Here is a 27633-nt window from a genome sequence, read left to right as displayed (position 1 = left end):
TGAATAGGACCATATGGCCGAATGAGATTTCACAGAGAGACATTGTCAGTGTCTAGATGGTTTAAACCCCTGAGCCATGACCGTGATCTGGGCTACCATTGAGAGTGAAAAATCCCCTCCGCGCTTCTCTCTCGCTCTGGATGCTGCTGTTGTTTGCCTCCGACTGTCAATCTGTCACAGACTGCGATGTTGAGGAATCATCCCCAGCTCCCCATTGACCCTGCCACAGCCCTTTATCACCCTATCCTTCAAAATATCTGTCCCCCCATCCATCCATCCATCCCTTCATGTTTCTCCCAACGGGTTTCAAATGTTTGTCTCTTCACTTTGACCGAGCACCTCCCTCCCACCCCCCTCCGCTCTGGTCGCCACAGAAACGGCTGATTCAGGAAGGGTGGGCGGGTGTCTCAGAGCTCTTGCTGCTCTGCCCCATGCGGTGCTTTCACAGTACATTTCTGCTTCTGTGCTGCTTTTATGGCCCTGATATGCTGACAGTTCAGGTGGCTCAGTCAGATGTTATACAATCGTATCAGCAGCACAAAGGCAGTTTGTTCGGTTCCCACAAAGGACATGTTTGCTATTGAGAGTTGCATTTCCATTCATGTACAGTTGGAACAAACAGGGAATCTCTTCACTGCTTCTCTTTTAAAGGTTTGCTGTGCGGAATTGGCAAAGACATCATTTTATGATTCTGACGTAAATGTCTGCCTCTCGACTTGTCTACTAATGAAGCGGTGGGTTGATCTGCAGGCCTCTTTTTTGCTTAAACATATATGACACCGGGGGTCGGAGGCACACTGTGTGTGTTTAGAGACGACACTGGGGTGATTAATAATGTAATATACTATGACCAAGTCATTTAATAATAGATATGCTATGACCTTTCTCTTATATAAGCTTGATGAAGCACACGTAGAGTGATGGCAACCAGGATTTAAATGAATAGTTTGAATTGAAAATAAATTTCCTGGATTAAATGACTCCCTTCCTAACCGTGTATTAGACCTCCCACTCAAAAGAAACAAAAACAAAACAGTCAGCGACAGATATAAGATTTGCTTCTGTAATTACAGATGAATTTCTCAGAAGTGGCTTTTTGTTTTTGTGTTGTGGTTTTATCCATTTTGTTGCATGTTTAGGATAGCTCTGGTTGCCATGGTGATAGTTTGTACTGTAGCTTAAAACGCTGCCTTTTCGAACAGGAAATGAAACCTGTGTGTTGCACCGCAGTCAATTCCAAACGGGACCTCATGAGCCCGTCCTGCTGTGCCTGATTAAATTAAAATGGGAATTTGTATCCACTGAGGGGGTAATGGGGGATCCCTACTTTTGATGTTTTTGTGTTTTATTGTACGAACACATTGTTGAGTCTTTTTACGGCTTGTTATCTCAGTTTAAATTAGCAGTGGCAAAAAGTTACCTGCTGTTAATATTATTAGATTTTTTACTGTTGTTTGAACGGGGATGAAGAGCAGCAACTAGTGAGTCTGACCAATATTGATCTTAACTTGCTCAAAGCACAATTTGATCTCATCTTATTTAGTGAAATTGATCGGATTTTGTGTTTCTTTTTAGTTTTTTGAGAACAAAAAGGTGTAAATGTATGCAGGCTGCAGGGGTTTCTCCACCCTGCAGTGTTCAGCCATTACAGTCAGTTGTGACGCAGCCTAGACTCACATGGCACACTGCAGACCCGTCACGAGACACAGCCAGAACAAAGCTTACACTGTCATCCAAGAGAAAAACTCAACATGGATGATAACACAGAAGCAGCCTTTTCACAGTACAAGGACTGTAGATTGGGGCATATAGCATGACGCTACATGAGACCCGAGTGCCTCATCCTACTACTTTTTTAGGATACTGTCCCAGGTACCACTGTGGCTCCAGACGCCTCAGGTGGTATGTGTGTATGTACCTATTCGCTGTTGCATGTTAATATGCATCGTTGTAAATATATAAGGGCGGTTCACAGATGACAACAACCGTAACGTCAGGCACGTTGATGATAAATATGAGACTGCAGCCTTACTTGATGCTTCCACACACCCATAACTAAACCACAAAGGTAAGTTTATAAAAGAGGAAATCAAGACGCATTCACAATGGTTAAAAGGAAAATGTAGACTGAAGGTTTTGATACATTTCTGTACACTCTGCAAAAGTAATGATTGTTCCTGTGATGGCTAATGGTAATCTTAATAAAGTGAAATACATTTTATTGCAGAGATTAAATGCAGAGTTCAAATTAACGATTAAATATGTAATTAAAATGGAATCAAGTGCTAGACTACACTAATATGGGAACCTCCCCCCACACGTGCAGGTGACACTGCAAAGACTCCCTGAAACATAAAAAAGGCATTTGTTTGGTACGTAAATCCACTAAATGTACATTAGAGGGTTCAGTGGTGGAGCACAACAATCCCTTCCCCTTTTAATACAGCCATTATCATGCCTGTATTTGTAGGGTGGTCAGTAATGAAGAGTTTGTAGAGCATTTAAGAAGGTATGCACAATATGAAATATTCAGCCCTCTTTTCACAACATACTGTAATTAAGTTGTGCAGCAAACACTTTGAGGAACTAGAACATTTTGTCATAGTTTTTAGGTCTTTATGTTTGTGAATATTACATTTCAAACGTATTTCAAAGGTTATTACTTGAGAAACATTGTTCTTTACAAGCATCTTTCAGTATAATATTGTATAATACTTATACAAGAGGAGAGGCTCTGTGTTATAGATATAGTCAAATATAGGAACTGGTCCAGCCCCACTGTCACACACTGCTTCATGAGCAACACGATAAAAAGAGAAGTTTAAGAAGCTGATTTGTCTTCAGAGGGTGTGACACAGCCCTATAAACTAACTAAAGCTACAACATGGATAGAGGCAGTAAAGAACGTTTGTGTGAAAACAGGCAAAATAAAACTGTCTGAGAAAGATCTACTGTGAGAGGGCGAAACAGCAGCAGGTATCCTGTTGGCTATAGCATCAACATGATTTACCATGATAATAAAGAGGCGCAATTATGCATAATAAAGTTAAACCCAAGCTTAAAACTGTCTACCTGGGATTTCAGTGTATGAATAAATCCCAAGCAAACAATCACAAGATCATTGGCCACAATTTATGCGCCTCCTAAAATGTATAGCAGTAAACTGTTCAAGGATAAGTGATATTTGAAGTAAATCCCATGAAGAGACCAAAAACTAGGTTATTCCTCTGTGTCATAGACCAACAGTGTTGATTAAAAACACATCAATGAGCCTCAGCGTTGCATTGAGTGACATGTTCCTGCATTTCCATGAACATCGGCAGCGCAGTTTATTTTGAAACAGTCCCACGTACCTCATTCTGCTGCCGTAAATACTCACTGCAGCACCAAATCTGAAAAACATCCCCAACTAATACACTATTTAGTCCTTTTTCTAAAAGTGGCCCAGCTACGAAAATTGTGTAGACTTATTTAAAAATGAAAGTATATATTAGTGAGCTATTTTACGTCTTCAGCTGTAACCAGTGCCTTTGGAGTGCGTGACAGAATAACACATTTTGGTATTTTAATAGAATTATTTGACAATAACACAAAGGCAGAATGTTTCCAGCCATATCCTGTTTCTGTAAGAAATCTGACTAGAATAATGTAGAACTGGAAGAGCGCAGACCTCCGCCAAGACCCTTTCCATACTGTAAGTGAAAAATAATGCGTACATCCGCCCCGTGATTCGTAAATTGAATGGGTTCTCCCTTGACCCATTCATGGAAATAGGTCCAGTGTTTTTTTCCAGTTATCCTGCCGACAAAACAAACTAAACTAACGGGAAACAGAACGTCCTTGGCGAGGTAATAAAGATGTTAAAACACTTAAAAGTTACTGAATAAGACCTGCGGCCTTTCTCAACAATATCTCCACCTAGAAAACACCTATTAGCTGAAGAGTGACAAAGTGCTAACTGAAAGAACATCTACCTCACATACAGTATGTGTTGTAGTAGTATTAGATGTGATGTGAGGGAGCAACAAATCCAGAATTGATTGTACTCATAAAAAAGATTTAAGAATATTAGCAGCAGAACTCACAGTTTATGCAGAGAGTCCTCTTTTGGTTTGGTGAGCAGAATAATGAGTATTGAGGGTTTCTTCCTTTATTGACTTTCTACACTCAGCCAAGATTGATTTTTTCAATAAGTTGGCCCTGTCTTTTAACTGAGAGATATACTGGTGGTGGATGGGGGTAATGACAGTGTTGAAGAATATATTAACAATGTTGCCACAAGGAATTAATGCAGATAACTCCTTTTTGTAATCTTGACTGTGGACAAGTGAAAAGCGTACGCTGCCCACCAGCTGAAAGGAGCATACAGTTCATAATACAACGAGAGGAAATCTGGTAAATCATGCTTTAAATAACGTTTGAGGTGCTGCTTGATTTAAATTCCACGAGAATTGAAAGGTGAATATTTAGCCTCCAACCGATCGTTCCTACAATCAAGCTCCTCTTGAAGTGGATCAGGATGATTCCCTGCGGCTTGCTGCTGTCGGATGACTAATGTTATCCCAAGCGCCATATTAAAGCCCCTTAATTGGTTAGAATAAACCAATCATTAACTTAGTCATTAAAGCTTATTGTAGTACTGAGCCCACTGACTCGATCTTAGCAAACTTCTGTAATTGTTCCCAAAGCAAAGTCGTGGTCTTGTCTGCGACTCATCAACAGCAACATCCTGACTCATTTCGGATCTTTAAAGATTCCTCGCCACTTAGTGTCAGGGTGATTCTGCGCTAACCTCGCTGTTCTGGCCAGAAATTCCCATCTGGACGCACTCTTCCTGCCATCTGCTGCTCTGCTCTCCTTTTGGCCGGTCCTTGGACAGTTGTGTGGCCTCTAGTTCGAAATAGCCCCCACACACACTTTTTTTTGGATGAAAAGACGAAAGGAGGTTAACTGGAAGAATAGTGGAGGAGGCTTCAGAGGCATAGAGATTCGTAAAACTCTGGGCTTAAACTCGATTCACCACAGTGCGTTTCTTTAGTGCCATGGCACTGTGCGTCTCAGCAGTTTCCTACCAATCTCTGTGTATCCTAGAAAGTGCTGACTGGCTTACGATAGGGATCACTAAGAGAACAATATGCAGTTTATGCTTAGTCAGAGGACTGATTCCCTTAAATTAAAAGTTACATCGAGAGAGGAGTTGAGAGAGACGGGGACAAAATGAAGCTGCAGGTGTATGGATTATTTTCCGGGCAGGGAGACAGTGTGATGTAAATGCTGCTGCAGGTGACGTTGGTGTCGATTTTGACTAGTTTGGCCTCACTGATGGATTTGAGGAAACTTAACTCTAGGGGATTCATCTGTGGTGCTGCAATGCCCTAAGCTTTAGTACTTACTCTATCCTCATACTAATGGCATCATTACTGGGTTTCTGAAATAGCATTTTTCTACTCACCAAAATGTGTACGCACGCACACACACAAGTACAACATCACCCATTCACATGTAACGAAAAACACAAACTTACTGATGCACATCAAATAAGGAAAGTTAGAAATGTATGTGTGCATGCATTTATGATTATTATTCTATTTTAAGTATTTTACTACCTCCATCTTACATCCATCTTCACAAGTGAGTATTGCATACAGAGTGAAATGTACAAAAGAAGTGTTTTTTTCTGTCATACTGACTGAAGTACTGAAGTATATAGCATGAGTTCTTCAATTTTTTCTCTCTGACCTATATTCCCTTACTCTCATCTAGATAACGGGTTCATCTGGTACAGGGATGATAGAAATGGATGGAGGAAGTAGCACAACATCCATCTGCCAAATAGAACATCATTTCGTGACATGTTTCACAGGCACACGGCAGGTGTGAAAATAACACACAGTACCCTATAGTTCCACATATACACAACTAATGGCTGCTATATACGTTTTTGTAGTTGAAAACGTTCCTACAAAAGGTTTAAGCACAGATGTGTGAATGAAGCCCATTATACATTGAGTCTACGATAGTGCAAAAATATTTGAAAAGAATCAACAACAAAAAAAAAGTTTAATTCTCGCTCCAAAAGGCATTTTACCAATTGGAATGTTGTTCGAGATGGCAGACCTCAATCGATTTCCAGGTCACAGAGAAATGAAAGGACAAGGATGCATAAATAAGCAGATGGAAAGAACCACGCATCACCCCGAAGTCCTGGATCCAAACCCAGGAGGGGCCTCTGCTATTTGTGTCATCTCCCTGGGTCTCTCTCTCTCTTCAGATATACTCTGGAATAAAAAAGTAAATTAAAATTACAGAAATAAAGGTTCATGATTTCCCAGTAGATAGATATTGCTTTGACTTGCATCATGATATAAACCCTTTTCTTTTTCAAATCACCAATATCTGTTTTTTCGCAGTTCCATCTTTTTCCTCAAATGACTCATGACTTCATCCGCAGCCCTCTTCAAATCTAATTCAGTTCAAAATGCATGAAAACAATGTGATGTGTATTTGGTCTTATATCTGAATGGGTATTCCATCTTGAGAAGCTATGGCCAGTAAAGCATCTCAATAAACTGTTTGTATGTCTGTGGTGGAGGAATAATCAGACAAGAAGTGAAATATTGTACCTGATGTTTGATTATAGTTGCCAGATTCAAGCAGCTATTTAATGCTGACATTATTGCTGTAATGAAATGCAGAGTCAACAGTCATGTTAGCGCGTCTGTGAAGCTAAATTTAGGCACAACGATGCTTTGAGCTAAATGTTAATGCCAGGATGCTAACATTAGCTAATTAGCACTAAACACAACATTTGACCTGATGATGTCGCTAGATGAAAAGTTACATCAAGTAGATAACCAAAGTTATTAGGAAACATCTTCTGGGGATATTGCATCTCTGAACAAAATGTCATGGCAATCCATCCCGGAGATGTGTCGATATTTCTGTCTGTACCAAAGTTGTGGACCGCCAGACAGACCTAGAGCGTTGCTAAAAAATAAATGAGTACAATCCCCAAAAATTAGAATCATCCTTTTTAAGGAAAGAGTTAGAGGCATTGCTATTCATAATTTACGTTGATTTAATTTCAAAAGTTTTAACAAGGCAACTTGTGTTATGTTTATAAGTGTAAATTACTGCACTCCAGAGATTATGTGAAAAAATCAACAATTACTGCTTGATCCATTAAATCATTCATTCCCATGAGGCTGCAGTGGAATTACTTCACAGACCAAAATCTTTGGTTTCCTCTGCGTCACTCTAAACGGCTTTGACAAGATGAGGATATGATGCGAGCAAAGCTGTTAACTATTACAGCTCCTTCATGGAAACCACACACACACACTCAAATACTTCTAACCAGCAGATCTTCTCCATTGCTGCACCACCTGCATCTCATTAACCCCCTCATCAAGCAGAATAAGATCGCTGTTAATCCACTCGTCTCAGCTCATGGCACACCAACAGCGCTCCCACTGCTGGGCTCAGCTGTTCCTCAGGGCTTCCTGGAAGCCAAAAGTAGACAAAGGTGCTCACAGCCTACACAGCCTGATTTTGTGTTATGCACACATGCATCTTTGCTCTGTACTTGTATTGTATTCTGTTTTAAGGTTAGTGGACATCACAAAGTCAGGCACAGACTTCCATTACGCTCCATTTTGTCAGAGATAAATATTGTACTTTTCACTCCACTGCAGTTATTTGAACACTATAGTTATGAATCATACAAAAAAGACATGATAGGATTTTAAAATACAGCACATTGTTAGGAATTAAATCAGTGATTCCCAAACTGTTTGGCTTTTGACCTTTTACAAAAAAGCAGTGTCTTGTGACATTTCAGATTGCCAAGAATTGTTAGCAGTTTAACCAAAAAGTAATTTCCTCTCTAAGCTTCTCAAATTGCCTCATAGGCCAAAAGAGGTCAATTTATCCAATATACAAACAGCAAAGATTAGAGAGAGGTCTAAAAACTGAATACAAATGTGTGTATCAGAACTTTGCCTTCTCCACCATCAATCAGCTCACGACCACTCAGATTTATCTTTTGACCCTTTGGAGGTTGGGAACCACTGGAGTAAACAACCTAACTGTATTTTAAGTAGTTAAAACCAGGTCCACTTTTACTTACAACAACAAAATGCTGCTTACACATTATTGCATCGGTATTAGCAATCCAATAATGTCATAACATATCAGCTGCATGAGCCTTTTTCCTGCAGAACAAGTACTTTTACTTTTCATGCTTTAAATACATTTAGCTGATAATACTTGTGCACTAGGTAGGGTGAGTAAAAACATTACTTTGACCTGTAATGGAGTATTTTTACATTGTTGTATTGATAATTTACTTAAGAAAAGGATACTTCTTCTTCCACTACAGATGTTTAGGTTTAATTCGAAGTGGAAACCTTTGTTTATTCTAAGATTGATCTGTATTTGTCTGCTCTCGCTAGCTCCCTAAATGTTTTCTGATTGTATTGTTCCATCGATGGCTGATCCTGAAGCCTGACTTCACAAAAGTCGGGGAGTTATGGGAATTATTTTGGCCTCAAAGTCCTCTAGAGGAGCATCAAGGGAGATCCAGTAACAAGGAGGTAATTGAATTTGAGGTTTCAGCTAATGATTTTTCCAACAGCGGGACGTTCCCCCCCTTCTCCTGAGCTCGCAGTGTCATGCATGGCTTGCTCAGAGCGTCGCTCTGGAAAGCCCTAAATCATCCAATAATGGCTTTGGAAAAGCTAAGTACCTCTTACACTTTTAACAGGAATTATTTAATAGCACTTATTAATCCAACAACATATACAGGGCTTTTCATGTTGTGTGTAGTCTTATAGGATTCACTGAACCGATGTTAAACAACTAGATTTATTGCTTTTGGACAAGAGCTTCATTCTTAAAAAACAATTAGGGGCTAATGAATCTCAATAAGATCAAGATACTATATTATAACTTCACATAGGATTTAATTTGTTGTCTTATTATTGTGCCTTTAACTCCTAAAGGAAGTTGATAACCAATCCACTGACATCCAGCGGTGGAGGAAGTATTCAGATCTCTTAGTTAAGTAAAATGAGCAATACCACAGATTATAAAAACACTGATTGATTCAAAAGTAATGACATCAAAATATACATAAACTACCACAAGTAAAAAGTACAGAATGATATTTATTATATTATTGGATAGTGATTATTGATGTCTTAATGTGCATCACTTTGCTGGTAATGGAGTTTTACATACTGATCTGTAGCTTGTGGTTTTCCCTCAGGGTAATTAAAGTATTATCTTAATCATTAATAATACATAATCATTTTGTCTTATTAATCTGAATATGCAGAGTAATTTACTTCAGGTACCAGTTAAATGTAGTGGAGTAAAAAGTACAATATTTCCCTCTCAAAATGTACAAGCGCATCCAAATTGTACTTGAGTAAACGTACTGACATCTATGTCAGTGTGCCCTGATAAGATCCTGAAGTTTGAAGTTCTCTAATTATCTATTACCAGGTCAGTGGCTTCAATGTTTGATCTTTCCTTTTTTAATTAATCTAACCCTAAAATGTCAGATACCAACGTCTCAACCTCAACATGTATAATTAGCTTTACCATCTATAAAACTAGATTGTAGTGACAGTATAAACTCTGCGAGACCTCATGCGGTCTTTTTGACACGGACACATTGACAGCGTAAATTTGAAACCTGGTCGACTTCAAGGCTGATTGGTCTCCATTTGTAGTTCAGTCAGGAACAGACACGTCTCCCCTTGGACCTCTTGTCTCCTCACCTCCGTTGTTATCCTTTTTATCCTTTTTATGTTGCTGCACATAATCTCCGTCTTGCTTTCTGTCTTTTTTTTCACCAAATCTTTTTTGGCTATCTACCCTCTATTAAGCTACTTAATATATTTATTTATCTTCCAAGCTTGGAAGGAGCTCTTATCACAAAATGAGTGGGTATCATAATTGTTCTTCTAATCCCACCTCGGCTCAGCACACACACACACACACACACACACACACACACACACACACACACACACTGAACACACACAGTCATCGTCTCTGTTGCTGTGCTGTAACCCGTTTAGGTGCGACATCTTGTTGTTGCCCTTCAGCTGCACAGACTCACCAGCTAATGGCCACCAGGTTTTTCTCATTAGTTAATTTTGTTTTGTGATCAAGTCTGTAGCTCTGAGCTGTTAGCTGAATGGCTTTTAGGCTAATGGTAATGATCACCTCTGCACACAGACCAAAATGTGCCTTTTATTTTGTTGCACTTGTTGCATTGTCATTATGCCATTCTTCATTCAGCCACGCAGACAAGCTGGTGTTTGTGTTGGTGAACTTGTCTGCAGCATCTTTTAGCACTATGAATGTTGGCAGAGGTCAGTGGGGAAAAAAGGCTCTATCAGAGATAATGGCGGCAGCCACTGATCTATATATAACCGTACTCGTACCGGTAGCTGCGCAATATAATTTCCCTCTCAGCCTGTAATTCCAGTTTTCCAGTCATGGAGGTGATAAGTAATTCACAGATTTGGTGGTAACACCTGCAGCAGCTTCAGACAGACGCATACATACACACACAGATTTGTCCCTCTCTGAACCTTTGTCTTGCTTTGACTTGATCTATTGCGATCTGATCGATGTGTCCCATGTCTGCTCCTTTTTGTACCATCATAGTTAATTTATGTTGCTTTGTTTGCTTCGGAACGACTCTGGCGTGAGTCATTACATTTCTGTTGTTGATTGCGTCGCTGAACAAAAGCTTTGGTTTACAAAAAAGGGCTATAACAATGACGGAGGGTGTTAAATGAATCATGCCTTCAGTGGCTACTCTCTCCGCTCTGTTAAATTTGGGTTGGTAACCAACTGTACATAGTCAGCATTGGATTCCCGAAGGCTTCAGAAGCAAACAAATGTTGGTGGTGGTGGATTTTCCAATGGAATACTCTTTATTTGTTCTTCCCCAGAGTATACCCTGTTTTTAAATGCACATTGATCTCTTTCCTGCACTTTTTGTTTACGGGACAATTATGTATGCACTTGTGGTGCCGCAGCAATGTTTAAAAGAGCTCTCAGACCGATTCAAACCTCTGGGGTACATCTTCCGTTACTTTGAACATTGTGTGTGTGTGTGTGTATATATATATATATATATATATATATATATATATATAAGACACTTCATTCTGCAGTGTACCACTTACACTACCTCGTCATTGCTTCACTGACAAAGTGGTCCAAGAGCAGGGAGACTCAGACAATGCATCTCCCTGCGACTGAACACAAAAAGATGTTTCTTTCATAGGCACAGGACTTTACACATGCATGGAGAGCAGTAAATGCTTCCCGTATGGCAGCATCCACACATTTATCAGCCCTTCTGCGTTGGTCTAAAAAAAAAAATAATATATTTGCTGCTAGTTCACTGCCAGTAAAAGAAAGATTATGGAAATATATCGAGATTTATAACATTTCTGTAGAGAGTGCTGATATTGTGAAACTCACAAAGTGCTGTCACATCGAAGCCAAGTTGTTATCATTCATGGCTGTCGCAAAAGAAAAAGGCTTAGCCCAAAAATAAATTACCGTATTTTTAGTGTATCACTATAGGAGTGTGTGGATCATACATGTGTGCCATTGTCAGTTCCCGTCAGGATAATGCAGTATTTGTTGTGCTGTGATGTACCGTGCTAGCTGCAAGTCAATAAAGTTCTCATGCAGTTTAATTAAGTTCTGGATAATTTATCTAAGGAGACTGTCCTCCCAAGAAAAACAACAACATTAGCATCATGTTTATGTTCCAGTGACAAATCCCTCTAGAGGCCGAAGGAATTATGACTTTAACACGAGAGACTGATGTTCGTTTTCTGCTTGGCACCAACCGTTGGTTTCTTTTAACCAGCACTGCGGTCGTTCTCATGTCTTTATTATTGTAACCATGATGCTCTAATGAAGTGCTATTTTTACCCCAAACCACGTTGTTTCCATAACCTGAACAAAGTAGCTTACTGTGTTTAACCCAAACCATGATCATGAAGATGTTTTGTGCCGAAAACTAACCAATCATAACATTTATTTATAACTGATTTGTAACGGTTCAGAAAGGCACTGACCTCAGATCAAAACATGTGTCCTTCTGGAGTGCATGGATGGACCAATTGTGTATTTTGTCATTTATTTTGGGTACTTGTTGCAAAGAAGTATAATCATATAAACTTGAGAAGTGACATTATTTAGTTTTATCTTTGTGGAAACCCCACACAATACTTTTTATTTACAGTAAGTGGGGGAAAGGAGAAAATTGTCAATTATGCACTTAGTTTTTGCCAAAGTCAAAAGTTACATAACATCCCATACAGCATGACACTTCCTCACAGGTTAGATTGCAAGATAACATAATGCTCTCAGCAGAGTCTTCCCCGAGAACCCATCGAAGTGATAGAGCAATCTGGCAAACCCACCAGCGAAAGGGGTTAATTAAAGCCCTTTTTCCTCACAGGATGAGACGGCCCAGGAATGTGCCCGACCTCTAACGCTACGCTGAGGCTATCAGGGCTTTTACTTCTAAGTGTTGTTGCATCACAGGGAAATGGCTCAGCTATATGTGTTCAGCTCCTCTCTGCCATGATGTTTCATGTGAAGAGACCAGTGGGAGGACGTGTAAAAATGCATAGCAACAGACTTTCTCTCCTGCTCTCTGTTCTTACACAAACTCACACGGGCACATTAACACGCACGCACATGCACAGACAAGTAAACACACGCTTGCACAGATATAGCACACATGTACCCCCCCCCCCCCCCCCCCCCCCCCCCCCAACACAAGGCTCTGTGGAATAATAATGGCCCCATATTAAAGATTACACCCTCAGGCAAGTGATGTAAATGGCACCAAACAACAGGAATTAGTTTGTGAATCACCAGCAGTAGTCGAGGGAGAGTATGTGCCGCTGTCCGCCCAGCTGCACATTTCTTGCACAGGTCATAGGACTCGGTCTGGAAACTGAGCCGCTGTGTGTGTTTGTGTGTGCCATTTCAGACTCTCCCTTAGCAGCCTGTCATCATACTGGATCACAGCTGTCTGTCAAATCATTTGTGGTAAAATTCCCACAAAGATGGGGAAGCTGATGAACACAGGCAGTTTCTATTTCCCTCACTGAGACGCAGGATGGTGCCCGTGCAGTGGTGTAGAGTGTCGATTTGCCTGTTGAAACCCTGCAATTCTATTTCAGGCCATCCCACACACAGTGGGAGAGGAGAAGAAATGTGTCACCATTTAATTACAGCTTTTCCAGGTCCTTGTGAAATTTTGTATATCTGTAGGTAAGAGAGTCCTACTTTAGATTTCAGGAACACACCTCCAGCAATTAGCACATCAGGGACATGAGCAGCAGTGTGCGTGCGTGTGTGTGTGTGTGTGTGTGTGTGTGTGTGTGTGTGTGTGTGTGTGTGTGTGTGTGTGTGTGTGTGTGTGTGGTGTGCTTTAATTGGTCTGATTTAAGCATTTTGGTTTATCTGCCCGTTCTTTTGGGATCCACAGCTTCAGCACATGAAAATGATGTCCTTCCAGCTATTGATGACAGGCCGTGTGAGTAATGCGGACGGCCAATTTGAGTGTGTGTTATGTTCCCAATTATATCACCAGCATTGTCACCCACTTTGAGCTTTTTCTGTCTGTTCTGTCAGCTGAACTGTGGAGCTTTATTCCTATAGGGTCAACCCCCTTTCAATTAATTTCTTGTTAGTCCTGATCCAAATAAGCTGCAGTAAGAATTTAATCCTCATAACTGGATTATGAGCTGATTGGCGCTACATGAGAGCTGTTTGTTATTGAAATGAAGGGTTACATAAATTCTGGATTTGATTGTGTCTTGACACTCAATCAGAAGCGATAGGTTGAACAGTTGCGTCGTTACAATCAGAATCTTTTCTCCACTGACAAGAGGAGGATTTCTGGTTCTTATCTGGAGATGTAACAGAGTATTGGCTTGTTTTCACCAGAGTCCTTGATAACGATTTTCCTCGCAGATCTCAGAGAGCCATTGAACACACAAACACACCTCCCCCTTCTGTGTGGATTAAGAAACAAAATGAAGCAATAAAGGACACTGAACTTGCTTGAACGATTGCATTTTGAAATTCGTTTCACTCTCCTTCTTAATCTGACAAGGACATTGCTTATCTTCAGTCGTCTATTCTATCTTCCATCCAAATCCACCGACACATGAACTACTTTGTCATCTCCTGAGGGTGTAATCCGAATAACATATTTCCTGTCATATCTCTCGCTCGGTTGCCATGCTGTTATTTTCCCTTTCATTTCCAGGTGTATATCTGGGGTAAGGGTTACTGTATTTACCAGCCTGACTCCATGGCGACCGGCTCCAGTGCCATTACGCTGTATAGAAGGTTACTGTGCTCCGTCACACTCGTTCCCTACCGAGGGAGATCATTCTCCCGTTATTGGAAGACGGGATATAAAAGCTGTAAGTTTGAGGATTGGCAGGTGTGTGTTGTGTGCATGTGTGTCTATAACCCTTTATTATTAATTCAGTGATAACTGTGAGTTCAGCAGGGAGGGGGGAAAAGGTCAAGGGTTGACATTTGAGGCTGTTGTAAGTCCAGTAGGGAGCCCAGCACACCGGCGTTAGTGGAGCAGTAGGTTACTGTTTCAGTCCTGCCCACATCGCTTTGTTGTGTCACTTTGAAGCTGTGAAAACACATTTAAATGTTTGTGAAAGGACATCACATTGACGCTGATTTCAACAACAATATTATCATCATGGTTTTTTTACCTTGCGATTTATCACACTACATTTATTTGTGTGTGTGTGTGTGTGTGTGTGTCTGGGAGTGTTATTGACACAGAACATCGATCCAAATTGTACCTGCTGAGCCATTCGAGAGCCATTTGCATCAGGACACTGGTTGAGGTGAAGAGAATGATACCAGATTTCATCCATCTGCTGTCCTAAAATTGATTATATCAGTCGATTATGTAAGTGAGGAATGAGATGAGCCAACAAATTAGTTTTATACTTTAGCACTGGAAGCCAGCACGGAGGATCCCACCATCAGTTGATGAAACCAATATTAATAAACATATCAAAACATATCAGTTTTATCAACCTGTTTTGTAAAAGCAAAACTATGATCTGATAAATATCCAAATCCTCTTGTTCCATTTCAAAACACCTCGAGGGTCTTTTATAGATGTGAGAGGCACTCAGATAATTAGCATTAGAAGTGCTCTAAGAATGATTTGAGGAATATCAGAGAGACAAAAGGTGCAGCGTTTAATGAATGAATGTTGAATGTTTTCTTCATCATGTAAGAGAGAGAGAGAGACAGAGAGAGAGAGAGAGAGAGAGAGAGAGAGAGAGAGAGAGAGAGAGAGAGAGAGAGAGAGAGAGAGAGAGAGAGAGAGAGAGAGAGAGAGAGAGAGAGAGAAGAGAGAGACAGAGAGAGACGAGAGAGAGAGAGAGAGGCTTGTCTTAACTGTTTCAGTGTTGGACACCAACAAATCATGAATGAATACATAAATGAGGCCTGGCTAAAGATGGGACACATGTGCTACAATCCATTAGAGGACAAAGCAAATTGTCCACTTCCTCAGTGTTTTGATGGTCCCATTGAGCTACAAAACACTGAAGCCTGCTTACCCCAAAAGAATTAGCATTTTTTTCAATTATTGACCTTTATGTACTTTGTTGCATTATATATTTGCCTGCCACAATTCTCCTTAGGGGCAAATTGTTGAAGTGTTTGATGTTTTACAGTTACAGACTTTGCAGAGGGGGCCTGGGTGCGAACCAAACCACTAGCACTGCTTTAACATAAGGAGTATGACTTTAACCACTCAACCACACACACACACACACACACACACACACACACACACACACACACACACACACACACACACAGAGGAACAGAGTGAGCAGAAAGCACTGTACTCTGGCTTTAATATTTAATCGAATGTGTTGAATCTTTGAGGATGTGACACTGTTGAAAGTAGTAAAGTGCTGTTGTTATGAAAAGTGAGGAGTGAGTATCATGATTTATATTATTTTCCATCAGATTTTAGTTGTTTAGTACATAGTAAATAGTTAACATAAGCATTCATAAATCCTGAACCGTTGTGTTTGCTACATTCCTGCAGCAGAGTCCACAACAGGCAGAGGATGATTAATTGCTGTGTGTTGGAATAATAATTCCAAACAGTGTTTGTTTACAGGGAAATAATTGCCGACATACAGCACTGAGATTAGCTGACAACCAAGAACCTGTTAAGACTATTAGTATCCTCCTTTGTTCGGCTTTTGTGTGTTAAAGGAGACGCTGGAGTGAGTACATTACATTTTTTCACATTGAATCCTTTAATATTTGGTGTTATTTAATAATTAATAATGATTAGAAATATCCAGGAAAAACCCATAGTGTAAGCCAATATCTCCATTTTTGTTTTGTTTTAAAGGGGGAAATTGTAAAAATAGAAAACTAATTTGTCAACCAATGGAAATTCTAATGACTGCTGATATATTGTATAGCGGTAATAGATAAGGAAATTAGCTTTACATTAGTCAGTGAGAGCCTCCAGTTTTGATTGGTGTTGCGCTCACTGTGAAGAGTTAATAGAGCCTTGGTCAGGCTCTGTGCTTCAGCCGAGCACCTCCTCTCATGTCAGCTTTTACATAAATAAGAGCTTTTTCTCTCCATCACTCCCTCTCCTTCTCTTTCTCTCATGCACACCCACACAGAGCCTGTCAGAGGCACATGAGGATGGGGAGGAGGGAGGTGGGTGAAGCATGACACGTGAAAAAGGAAAAGCGTTGCTCTTAACGCGGCATCTACAGCCCATCTATTGTTTCTCTGTGTTTCTCTCTTTCTCCTTCTGTTTTCAGCTACCGTATGTGCTCAACACTATTTTCTCTTTCTGAAAACTGAGCTATAGTGAGTTTATACGCAGAGCCTCGTGTCTTTGTTCTCAAAATTACCCAATTATCCAAGATCGTCTCTCCTCTGGCTCAGAGATGTTGATTAATCTCAGTTAATTTATGTGTAAATTAAGACGCTGTTAATTGGATCTAACTGAAGGAGAGGGAATTTATATAAAAAAAAAGATTCAGGGATTAGTTATGATCTTTAATGCATGATATGCCTACAGCAAATACATTAAGCATTATATAACCCTGGTTTGTAAGAAAAAGAACATTAAAATATTTATGCTTCCCAACAAAGATGGGTGTTTGAAATAAAAACACATTACATGTCTCTCTCTGCTTGTATTTTTATTGTTAAATCAATAAAATCATACATTTCTTCAGACACTAGTAAATGGATGTTGTTCAAGACTTTGCACACCAATCAGTTGCCACGGCAACTTGCAGCGTTTTTCCAACCTGCAGTTGGCTGACTGCTACCTCGCTGAGGTTCAGTCTGGATGTCTCGTCTTTTAGTCACTGCACCCGGTTAAAATAGTAATCTTTACTGTCAAGTACTTCATATAATTTTATAGAATGTATTATAAGAAAATAAAATCCATTCTCCAAAACTAAACCCATCACTTGATTGTAATTATTTCAGTGGTGTTAAGTAGGCACAGACTAATGACCGACCTAAAAGCGAAGTACTCCAAAAGCAGCAGACCAATTATAAATCAGTGTCTATAAAAATCATTCCCCCCTCCCTGGAAGTTTTCATATTTTATCATTTTACAACATTCAAAGTGAAAACAGATCTCTACAAAGTCTTAATTAATTACAAATATAATATATATAGTTCACCCCTCTCCTTTCCTCCGCTCTGTCTCTGACTGAAAGTGTGTGTGTCGGGAGCGAAGTCCCGCCCTTCGTGAAACACAGCGGAGGAGGGAATGTAAATGCACAAAGCAAAAAACCCCTGCAGTACATCGGGTTCGCAGACCCCCTGTTAAAGACCTTTAGGCGTTAGGTGTTCCAATTGGTATTTATTTTTGTTGCTGCTGTTGAAAAGACAACTGGATCGCTTTCCATTTTTATCAGTCTGGCAACTACCAAAAACACAGGACACACTGCAGTTTGTTTTCCACAGATACTTTGGTTGGTTCACCGTCTGCTACTAGGGATAGGAACTGTGATTTACTTACATTGATATTCTCTGGTAACTCGATATAGCTACCGATAGCTACCGGGGAAGACATAAGCACTATCCTCTTCCTGTTGTGGTTGTTGGTTGACACAGTTTATTTGTGCCATAAATCGAGCCTTCGTTTTCCCAGGAGATCTTACCCGGCGGCAAATATAATTGCTTAGTGAAAGTGAGGCTTATAGCGAACCAATATAAACACTGATGGTGTCATTATTCTACAGCCATTACATTGTACAATCATCATATACTTTTAAGTATAAGCAAAAAACGTACCCTATTGGAAGCTCTGACTTTGGGTGAGTCAGTATCATTACTTCAAGAGCAAAGGTAATGAATACAAAACAATTGCAAAACACCCTTTAATTTACAGTTGAATCATTAAGAAATGGAAAAAGTATAGCAAAGCTGTAATTCTGTCCTCAGAAAAGAGTGGCCGTACAACAAGGAGACTGAGTGAAGGAGTTCAACAAGACACCTACAATAACTCTGACGGTGAAGCTTCACTGTGCTTCAGCTGTCGCTTTATGGGAGAGTGACAAAGACAAAGACACTTTCTCCCTTTGACATTAAAGGTTGCTTTGTTAGTTGATCAGTGTAAAAAAAAAGCCTCATTAAATCTACTTGTGAAACAATAAAACATCAAAGCTTCTTATATAATACTTATTTTAAACAGTGAAGACTTGTTGGATCAGTGTGTGAATGTGAAGGCAGACAATGTGACAGCAGTAAGTTTTTGTAAATATTCATAGGGAAAGAGAAGAAGGATTATAAGATGTTTGTAATGATTATAAAACACATTTTCACCAGAGGGCCGACAGTCTGCAGCTTTTAATTCTGGCCCTTCACTCCTGCAGGGGATTTCTCTGATCAGCTCCTCGGTTGAAAGTGCATTGATCGGTTGGAAAGAGAAGGAGCTATCTCTTGGTCCTGCAAGGCACATAATTACCCATTTCAGCTGTAGACCTTTACATACTGTTAATTACAAGACCCTAATTCTTTCCCCAAACCCATCACTGAAGTAGGCGATTTGAGGAAGGAGAGGGGGGGATGCCATCACCCTTGTTAGCAAAATGACCAAAATGCATGACCCTTGTTAACCTGCCGTCCCCCCTTCTCCATCCCCTCGTAGCAGAGAGAGTGCAGGGGTGGAGAGGTGGTTTTGTCTGCCTGACTCATTGATCCTTTATCTGACTGAGATTTGTGCAAGTTACAATCTATGGCCCTGACCATGGCTATTGATAAATCCATGGGGCTGTCCGTGGTGCTGAAGTAGCAGACAGATTTGTAATTGCGACTTTTTTCTGAGTCCCACCCTTCTGTTAGTTTCGTCTTGGATCTATAACATTCCCGTTCCCCCTGTTATAAATTAACAAATTGCTTTCCAATAAAAGTTTTAATGCTTTTTTTCAGTATCTCCCATTCTGCCAAAGAAATATATTTAATTGAGGGCATTAAATTAAATAACTTGGTGATGATTTTTAAGTAGTTTCTCCAGTACTTCTCCTACTTTCTCTATTGAGAAAATCATTTTGAAACCATTTAACCACAGAGTGATTAACATCAACGGAGCACAATGTTCAACCATCAGAGGACAGCTTTGTTAACATTTACCTAAGCATGTCAATGTGGCTGCAATAAACAAGGGTTCACATCCAGGCAAGCAAATTACATAATAAGTAGAAAATTACAGAAGCGCTGAAACAATTCTCCCCAAATATATTACCAATTTTTCTTTCTAAGGCATGAATTACCCAAAAGTATGCCTCCTCCAGGAAACAGAAGTTCACATCTTGTGTCTCCTCTCTCCTTGTGTTGCTGGGGAAGAACAGAGAAATGTGTTATGACTAACCAGTCGGCCTGGAGTGAGTATTACGTCAAAAAAGTCACACACTCATCAGCAGCCTTCTGTACCAGCTGAATATGCATTCAGTCAAAAGTTAGGGTGTAAAGACGACTCATTACATTGAAACTGTTTGACACTTAAGTTGTGTCTTTGTTTAACAATGCACAGAGTACATCTTAATAAGTGGGGTGTGAAGGGAACATTAATTGACGCACTGGTGCATACAGGGACGCTGTCATTCCCTACATCTAACAGCGTGTGTGCAAAATAAATTTCTTCACGGTGGTTTTAGTAATAGAGACATGGAGGGTTATCCTATTTTACAACAAAACAACAAATTAGCTACTTTATTCTTAATATGAATTTGTAGTTACTCTACCATACTCCATACAGCATCACACATCATTTTTAAACTCACTAAAATAAGGTAGTGTCATCGCATAGCAGGTATAACTCATAACATTAATCATGACTCCATTTAATTTAAGTGCCCCAGTAAGCCGTGCCACAGAGTCAGCACGCACAACAGTGTTGTCCATTACACCTGTGATTTTCCAGCTGTGAAATGTCAAATTATATTCTGTAAAAGAAAAAGGCTTTTTGAAAAGGTTTTGGTCAAAGGCAAACTTAATTTATTTAAAGTAATATTCTGACATTATCAGAAATACAGTCTGTCTTGTTCACGAGGTAGAGGATGAGATCATGTCTGCGATCAGCTCTGTGACATGTTTAGCCTAGCTTAGCACAAACACTGAAAGCAGCAGGGAAACAACTGGCCTAGTTCCAACAAAAGTGCCTTCCCTTCAACAACATCTCCCAAGCTGTCATATGCACACATTGTATCTTGTGTATTCAACACTTGTAAACATAGAAAACAAGACATTGTTGTTTAACGAGCAGTTTGCTTATACAGATTGGAGCCATTTCTTAACGAAGAGCAGCTGTGCCAGTGAAAATAAGCAACCTATCTTATAGTGAGCTTGCCAGCTTTGTTCTCATATCTAAACATTACCCAGTTGTGTAATTGTGGCTAGCTTGTCAGTATACAAGATACAACATGTAAATAAGGTAATTTTACAGCAGCTGGAAGTCATATGTTTCCTGTTTTTGATAAAGGCTATGTGTTTCCAGCCTGGTATCAGCAAATGGTGTATGAATAACACGCACATTTTTTTAGTGATTTTGCGTGTTATCGCTACATATTTTTTTGCTTTTCGCTTGTCAATTCACTCTGCGGCTATATTAAACTCTCAGAGCAAGTGTTCCGGAAGTCAGGTGACTTAGTACAAAGAGGGAGAAAGTCCACGTAGGGATGAGGTCGGGGTTGATGGATGGGTCAAATAAAAACATGACTTTCACCCAGGAGACCGCTGTTGAGACCGGCTGCTGGCTGTAGCTTCATATTTAACGTGCAGACGAGAGTGGTATCAATCTTCTCATTAAATCATGGCCTTTAAGTCTGACGATGAAAACCTGAAGAGAATTTTAGCACTATAAAAGCTATACAATTAAAACAAATGCCAGTTGGGACATTGAAATGTATATCAATGCCAGAATGTAGTTAACATGTTAGTTTCTTTAGCAGTTTAATGATCTGATCTTCATTGCGCCAACATAGGTCATGTTTTAACTGATGTCTGACTGGTGCAACAGGCTGCAGGCTTCTCAGCAGGCCCACTCTCACTCAGCCTGCATGCACTAATGAATAGCAGCCTCGGGCCAGGCTAGAGGCTCAAGGTTACATACCTGTGATTTCTCCTCACAAAGAAATCAGCAGCACCCATCTTAGAGAGATAAACAGTACTCAGTCTGCTTGGATGGAGGCTGACTCACTGGCTCAGTCTGTGGAAATGTCTGCTGTTCCTTGGCTACTGCTTAAGCTCTGTTTTTCCTGTGATTTCTAATCTGCGGGAAATGGTGTTGCTGTCTGAAACTGCTTGAAAAGACTTGTCTTGTGCAATCATTTTGAAATCAGAAATGTCAAGACCTGTTAATACTTTCTTACCGACCAACATGCCGTGTTGTTTTTGTCAGTGAACTGCTATGACCTTGATACCTGACCTGCAAAAACAGAAACAAACCTCTCAGTTTTCTGTGCTGGCATGTTCACATTGGCCAGATTGTGTCCTCTGTTTACGTTACAACAAATCACACTGGATTTTTCAAATTCATATTTGGTTTTGACATTGTAAGAAACCACGTTTGTTTCCTTCCACTTACACTAATTGACTCTAATATCTCTCCCTTCATCAGCTTTCAAAATAACAAGCCATGAGATGTAAACAGAACTCATTCTTGCTCTCGGTGCTGGATCACTAAATATTCTACTTGCCTGTGAAATTAGTTGCATTTCATTTTTATATTTTGGTAGTGGAGGCGATACCTACTCCTGTTAATTATTCATGTGTCAGTAATGTGTGCAGCTGTTCTCTGAGACAGAAAGAGAGAGGAGGATACGATTGAATTGAATCTCTAATCTATTCATTCAAGTAAAGCAATGAATGCAGATACAGCGGTCTCTGCTGAAAACAATGTTTTGGGACTGCTTTGTTAGTATTGATTAGATTCAAATATTAAGTACTCTGATTTTACAGATTTCCGTGGCTATAGGGATGGCAGTGCTGGTCTGTCAGTCAGTCCATCACTTGGGTCCAGACTGACATTTCTTGACTTGGCTGGATTTTAATGAAAAATGTTGATTCAACAACTTAAGTGTTTCCATGACTTTACCTGTGACTGTAAGGTTATTACTTATCCAGTGACATATTTAAATATAAACACACATTGTTGTACAGATATTTGTGGTTTGGTGATCTCTTAACTTTTCATCCAGCACCATCAGCAGGCCAACATTTACATGTTTCACCTGCAAAACTAACAACATTCCCATTAGCCTTAGCTGTACTTTGTGTTGAATGCTATTTAGCCTGCTAGCACATTAAATTAAGGTGCATGTTAACCTACTGACTTATCATTTATAGTATTTACCGTAAAGTCCCACTGTGCCCAACTACAGCCTCACAGAACCTTGAATGCACTTTACAAGTCTGGAGAACTTTTTTTTTTGTCTGTGAAAATGCGAGACAGGGACGTACGCATGACAGATATTTTATATAACCCTATATATACTAATACTAATAAGAAGAATGTTAAAACTTTGCTACCTCCCAGTTCTTTCTGTCTTTGCTCACTCTCCTACTCTCTTTTTATTTGAATTTTCCTTTCTGCCTCCTTCTCACCGTCTTGTCTGCTTCCTCAACAGGAATACCTGTGTCCACTGAAGCGGTTTGTGTAGAAGAGCATGTTGTGACAGCCATGTCTCTGGAGATGGAAAAGACCATCACCAAGCTGATGTACGACTTCCAGAGGAACTCCACCTCTGATGATGACTCTGGATGTGCACTGGAGGAATACGCCTGGGTCCCCCCCGGCCTCAGTCCTGAGCAGGTACACAAGATATATAACTTGCACCGGAGACACCCCCTTCCCTGTCGCTCCTAAGTGCTTCATTAACTAATGCTTATTTTTCTTCGGCATAGCCCGACCGTATCGAATTAAACCAAATCGGTCAAGATGATTTAATTATTTGGACGATAATAATCCTGAGATTGAAAATTCACTGATCTAAAAACAAGACAATGTAGCATTACTGTTTTAAATCCCCTTCATGGTGTTGTATGTGTCTTAGTCTATTTGAGTTAAAGGGGGGGGGGGGGGGGGGGGCAGGGGAGACATACAAATCACTGAGACTTAGCTGTCAGGCGTTTCATGGAAGAATAACTGTAAGGACATTTTTCAGCTGTCAGTGTTAAACAAAGTGTAGAAACAAAGTTCACAGTCAGACAGAATGAAAACCATAAGATGAATTGAGCAAATGTTGTCTTAATCACTCTAAATATGCAATTATGTATGTTTGTATATACACATAGGGTTGTGTGGAGTCCCATTTCATATAAAACAATAAGCAATTTACATGATCACCACCAAGTAGATGATTATAACATTTCTCTTAAAAAGGTGAGAGAAACATTTCACTTTAGAACTGTATGCAAAGCTTCAATTTGTTTTGTAATTTAGTGTATCCTTGCACATTTAAACCCAGAGAAATGGAAGTAATTTGACTCAGTGAATGTTTGGATGAGTCTAATTGGAAATGTGTGGCAATGTGTTTATGCATCCAGGTTTCACAATTCCCTGTCTGGACTCATTTGCAGTTTAAATGCCTTTTAATTGCATGCATGACCAAGCTAATGTAATCAGAAGTGCACATCCAGAGGAAGATATTTCCGCATCATTTTGTATTTGTCCGGTTTTGTTTGTCAGTTCTGACATAAGATAAAAACAGTTGTGTTCAGCTATATTGGGTGTAAACACTTCTGTCTTCATATAGTAGGGGCAGCACTCCCAGGGCTCTGTTAACGGATGACAGGCTGGCCTTATGACAGTCCTTTTCTCTAGTCAGCCATCTTGACAGGAGGCTGAACGAGGCTGCATTCTCTCTCATCCAACAGGGGGTGCAGGCAATTGTAGCTGCCTGTTGCTTTTTGAATGCACTTTGAATATAATGATTTTTAAGCCTTTCACTTCGGGTTCCCCTCTGCATGTCATTATTGTGACTCACATTGTAAAATTCATTATCATTATTGTGCACAGTGCAGTTCATTGAGCTGTCAGAATTGACTACATTTTCTTTGACAATTAGGTTTGTTTGTGATTGACTGTACCTGTTTACAGTTTACTACTGACCGTCTCGGACCCGATTTCCAGCAGTTACTAACTGAATTAGTTGAAGATTATCCAAATAATACTTTATGTTATTTATAGAAGGTTTCCCTTCTTAATTTTTGAAAACTAAAACAATTTAAGAGCTTAAGAATACAAGATTTGGTGAGATAGAGCTTACCATCATTTGAAAAGAGTTGAAACTTTACATTACGCAGTAACAATTTTGATAGTCGATTAACCTTAAATCCTATTTTAAATAAAAATTCACTTGTTCCAGCTTCTCAAATGTGAATGGTTGCTGGTTTTCTTAGTCTTTTATTGAATTGAATATCTTTGGATTTTGGACTGTTGGCCCGACAAAATCAACAATAATAAAACGTCACCTTGGGCTCTGGGAAAGTGCAATGGCCATTTTTCACCAGACCAAAAACAATCATCGATCGATTAATCGATACCAAAAATAATCATTATTTGCAGCTCTACATACGATTCTCTTGTTTAAACTCAGAAGGCAAGTTAAACAGTTTTGTAGCCTCATAGACGACAACACAAAATGCAATATGAGAGTAAATATTCAATGATATATGCAGTGGTGGGCCGTGCATTTCACTGAATTATTCCACCTCTTAATACCATCATTATGACGCCATGGCTCTAGAAACTATACATTTAGACAGAAACGCAGTATAATCGGGCGTTGCATCACCTTAACAACAGAGTTATATTAATATTTACGAAACATTTAGTTGTAAATAGCAGGCATTCCCAGCAGTACAATGTGCAGTGCCTCTCGGAGGCTGTGAGCCGGGGGTACCGCTCGTAGTTAGTGATTTGAAAGTGTCGGACAAACCCTTTTCCCGGCTGTGATAGTCTCGCTAGCGTCGGGGTTGGCTGTTCTCTTCTCACGATGTCTATCTTTTCTTGAAAAGTTCGTCTTGAAAATGGCGTTGTAATTATATCTGCGACCAAATCGATCTCTTCTCCTCCTTCAGCCATTGTGGGTTGAAAAAAAACAGCTTGTAGAAATCGACACAAACTAGCTCGTTCAAAGTTTACTAGCTCTGCATAGCTCTGCCTCTCAATAGTGCGTATCCAATCAAAAGACGTGGACGTGCTGATGTTATCGTACGCCTGCTAGCTGGCCCCAGGTGTCCCCAACTCGAGATCTGATTGGCTAACATCACAGTTTTGTCTCCGTTCACTTTAAGCTACAGGCGCCCGCACTGTTGATCCTGAAGGCCTAAGGGCAGATTTCGTGGACCATGGCAACACATCATGGCTGAAATATGATTAGGATAAAAGCTCTAACATAAAGGCCAGACCTCCAAATCTCGATCTGAGGCTGGAAGCAGCGCAACCAAGAGCAAAGCTATGAAATGAAGAGAATAGACTATGGGGAATAATTTAATACATATTTGTGGAAAAAATATATCAAAATTAAATGTATATTCTGATGATGTTTAGGCCAGCAGAGAAGGCCTTGCTGGACGGCCCACCACTGGATATAGGTGTACTTGTCCTTTAAAGCTGATCTGTTTCCTTTTATTCTGAGATCATCTCACTTGAAGACGCAGATTCTGGAAAAAAAGTCACCCACATCAAATGACCCTGACTTGCAAACCTGGCATAAGGTTTGGTATCAGCCTCCACAGCATAGAATAAAACAAGTGGTTGGGTTATAGAGAATCTGAGGGGCAGCACTCACAGATGCACTTCCTTCCCTCTCGCTCTCCACCCAAATGATTATGTAAATTGGATTACAACAACCTCAGCAAAATACATCTTTACACCTGCACTGAATACTAGACCACTTTGTGTCAAAGGCTGTTTTGCTGAAAATCAGACACAAGTGACAAGATTGCTTTTCTTTCTTTGAGTGTTTACTTCTCAAACAGCAATCAAGGCTTTCTCTATTTCACCCGCTAACAAAAACAAAAGGAGGTTCAGGCCGCGGATACCAAGTAATACTGCATCGAGAATTCTCATTGCAATACCAGCATGGACATTTCCTTTAAGCAATGTGAATATTAGCTGTTGAAAATGTTATAGCACCTAATGCTGTTAAAGGTTGTGTCTGCAGCAGCACAGAGCCCAGTGTGCCACACTCCTCAGATCCCAGACACTAATTTCCAAGGGCAGTGAAGGTGGAGGGCAAAGCAAAAATTAATCTGAAAGTAATTTCAGATTAATTTAGGTGGGTTTGTTACCATAAAGTAGTTAAATAATTTAGATTGTGTAAACTAGTCTCGGCATAATGGACACATTACCACTGTGTAAGTCAGCTCTATATCATATACATTAAGTAGCTGTAATCAATATTCTTATATTAATAATGGATCACATGACTACTTCGTTGTGTCGTTGTGAACATCTTTCAGCTCATTGTTTGATTTTTCTGCCACAAATGACCTGTTTTGGTTGATTTTACTGCTTTCATCAGCTGTTTTCAGTGTAAAAGCTTAAATAAACCCACTGTACACTATGTGCCATAATGAAAACTTTGAGACTAGCATAGTGGAGCATTTAGCAGCTAAAGAGATGGATAGTTGGCTCGGGTTTGTGGTGAACAAAAACAGCTAAAAGGAGAGTGAATATTACCTTCATCACAGGGTCAAAAACACAACTTGAAATGAATGCTAATGCTAATTGCTTTTTACAGCTGGTTTCCGCTTCCCACAAGTGGCCAAAGCATCGGTGAATTCAGGTTTAATATTTGAATATCAACACATGTTTGATGTTATTTGTTTCAGGTGCATCAGTATTATAACTCCCTACCAGAAGAGAAGGTCCCCTATATAAACAGCCCTGGAGAGAAACATCGCATCAAACAGCTGCTTCACCAGTTGCCACCACATGACAATGAGGTAAAACATTTTTAGCAATACATCAAATTTCTCTTCTTTTTTTTACATGTTTATCTTTGTAGTGAC

The 27633-nt window shown here is 39.9% G+C and overlaps 1 protein-coding gene across 2 annotated transcripts in view; it reads left to right on the top strand.

Annotated features, from left to right (window-relative positions):
- LOC115010896 (prickle-like protein 2) overlaps positions 1-27633 on the top strand; it is a 34350-nt gene that overhangs the window by 1528 nt on the left and 5189 nt on the right. For both annotated transcript variants that reach the window (XM_029435788.1, XM_029435787.1), the window contains exons 2-3: positions 23241-23425; positions 27454-27567. In XM_029435788.1, coding sequence (XP_029291648.1) covers positions 23294-23425; positions 27454-27567 — 246 coding nt within the window. In that variant the 5' untranslated portion in view covers positions 23241-23293. The remainder of the gene's footprint in view (positions 1-23240; positions 23426-27453; positions 27568-27633) is intronic.

The sequence above is a fragment of the Cottoperca gobio genome, chromosome 7 (genome assembly GCF_900634415.1).
Source record: "Cottoperca gobio chromosome 7, fCotGob3.1, whole genome shotgun sequence".
NCBI lineage: Eukaryota > Metazoa > Chordata > Actinopteri > Perciformes > Bovichtidae > Cottoperca > Cottoperca gobio.
The sequence above is the reverse complement of the archived record's forward strand: the minus strand, read 5'-3'. Positions and strand labels throughout refer to the sequence as shown.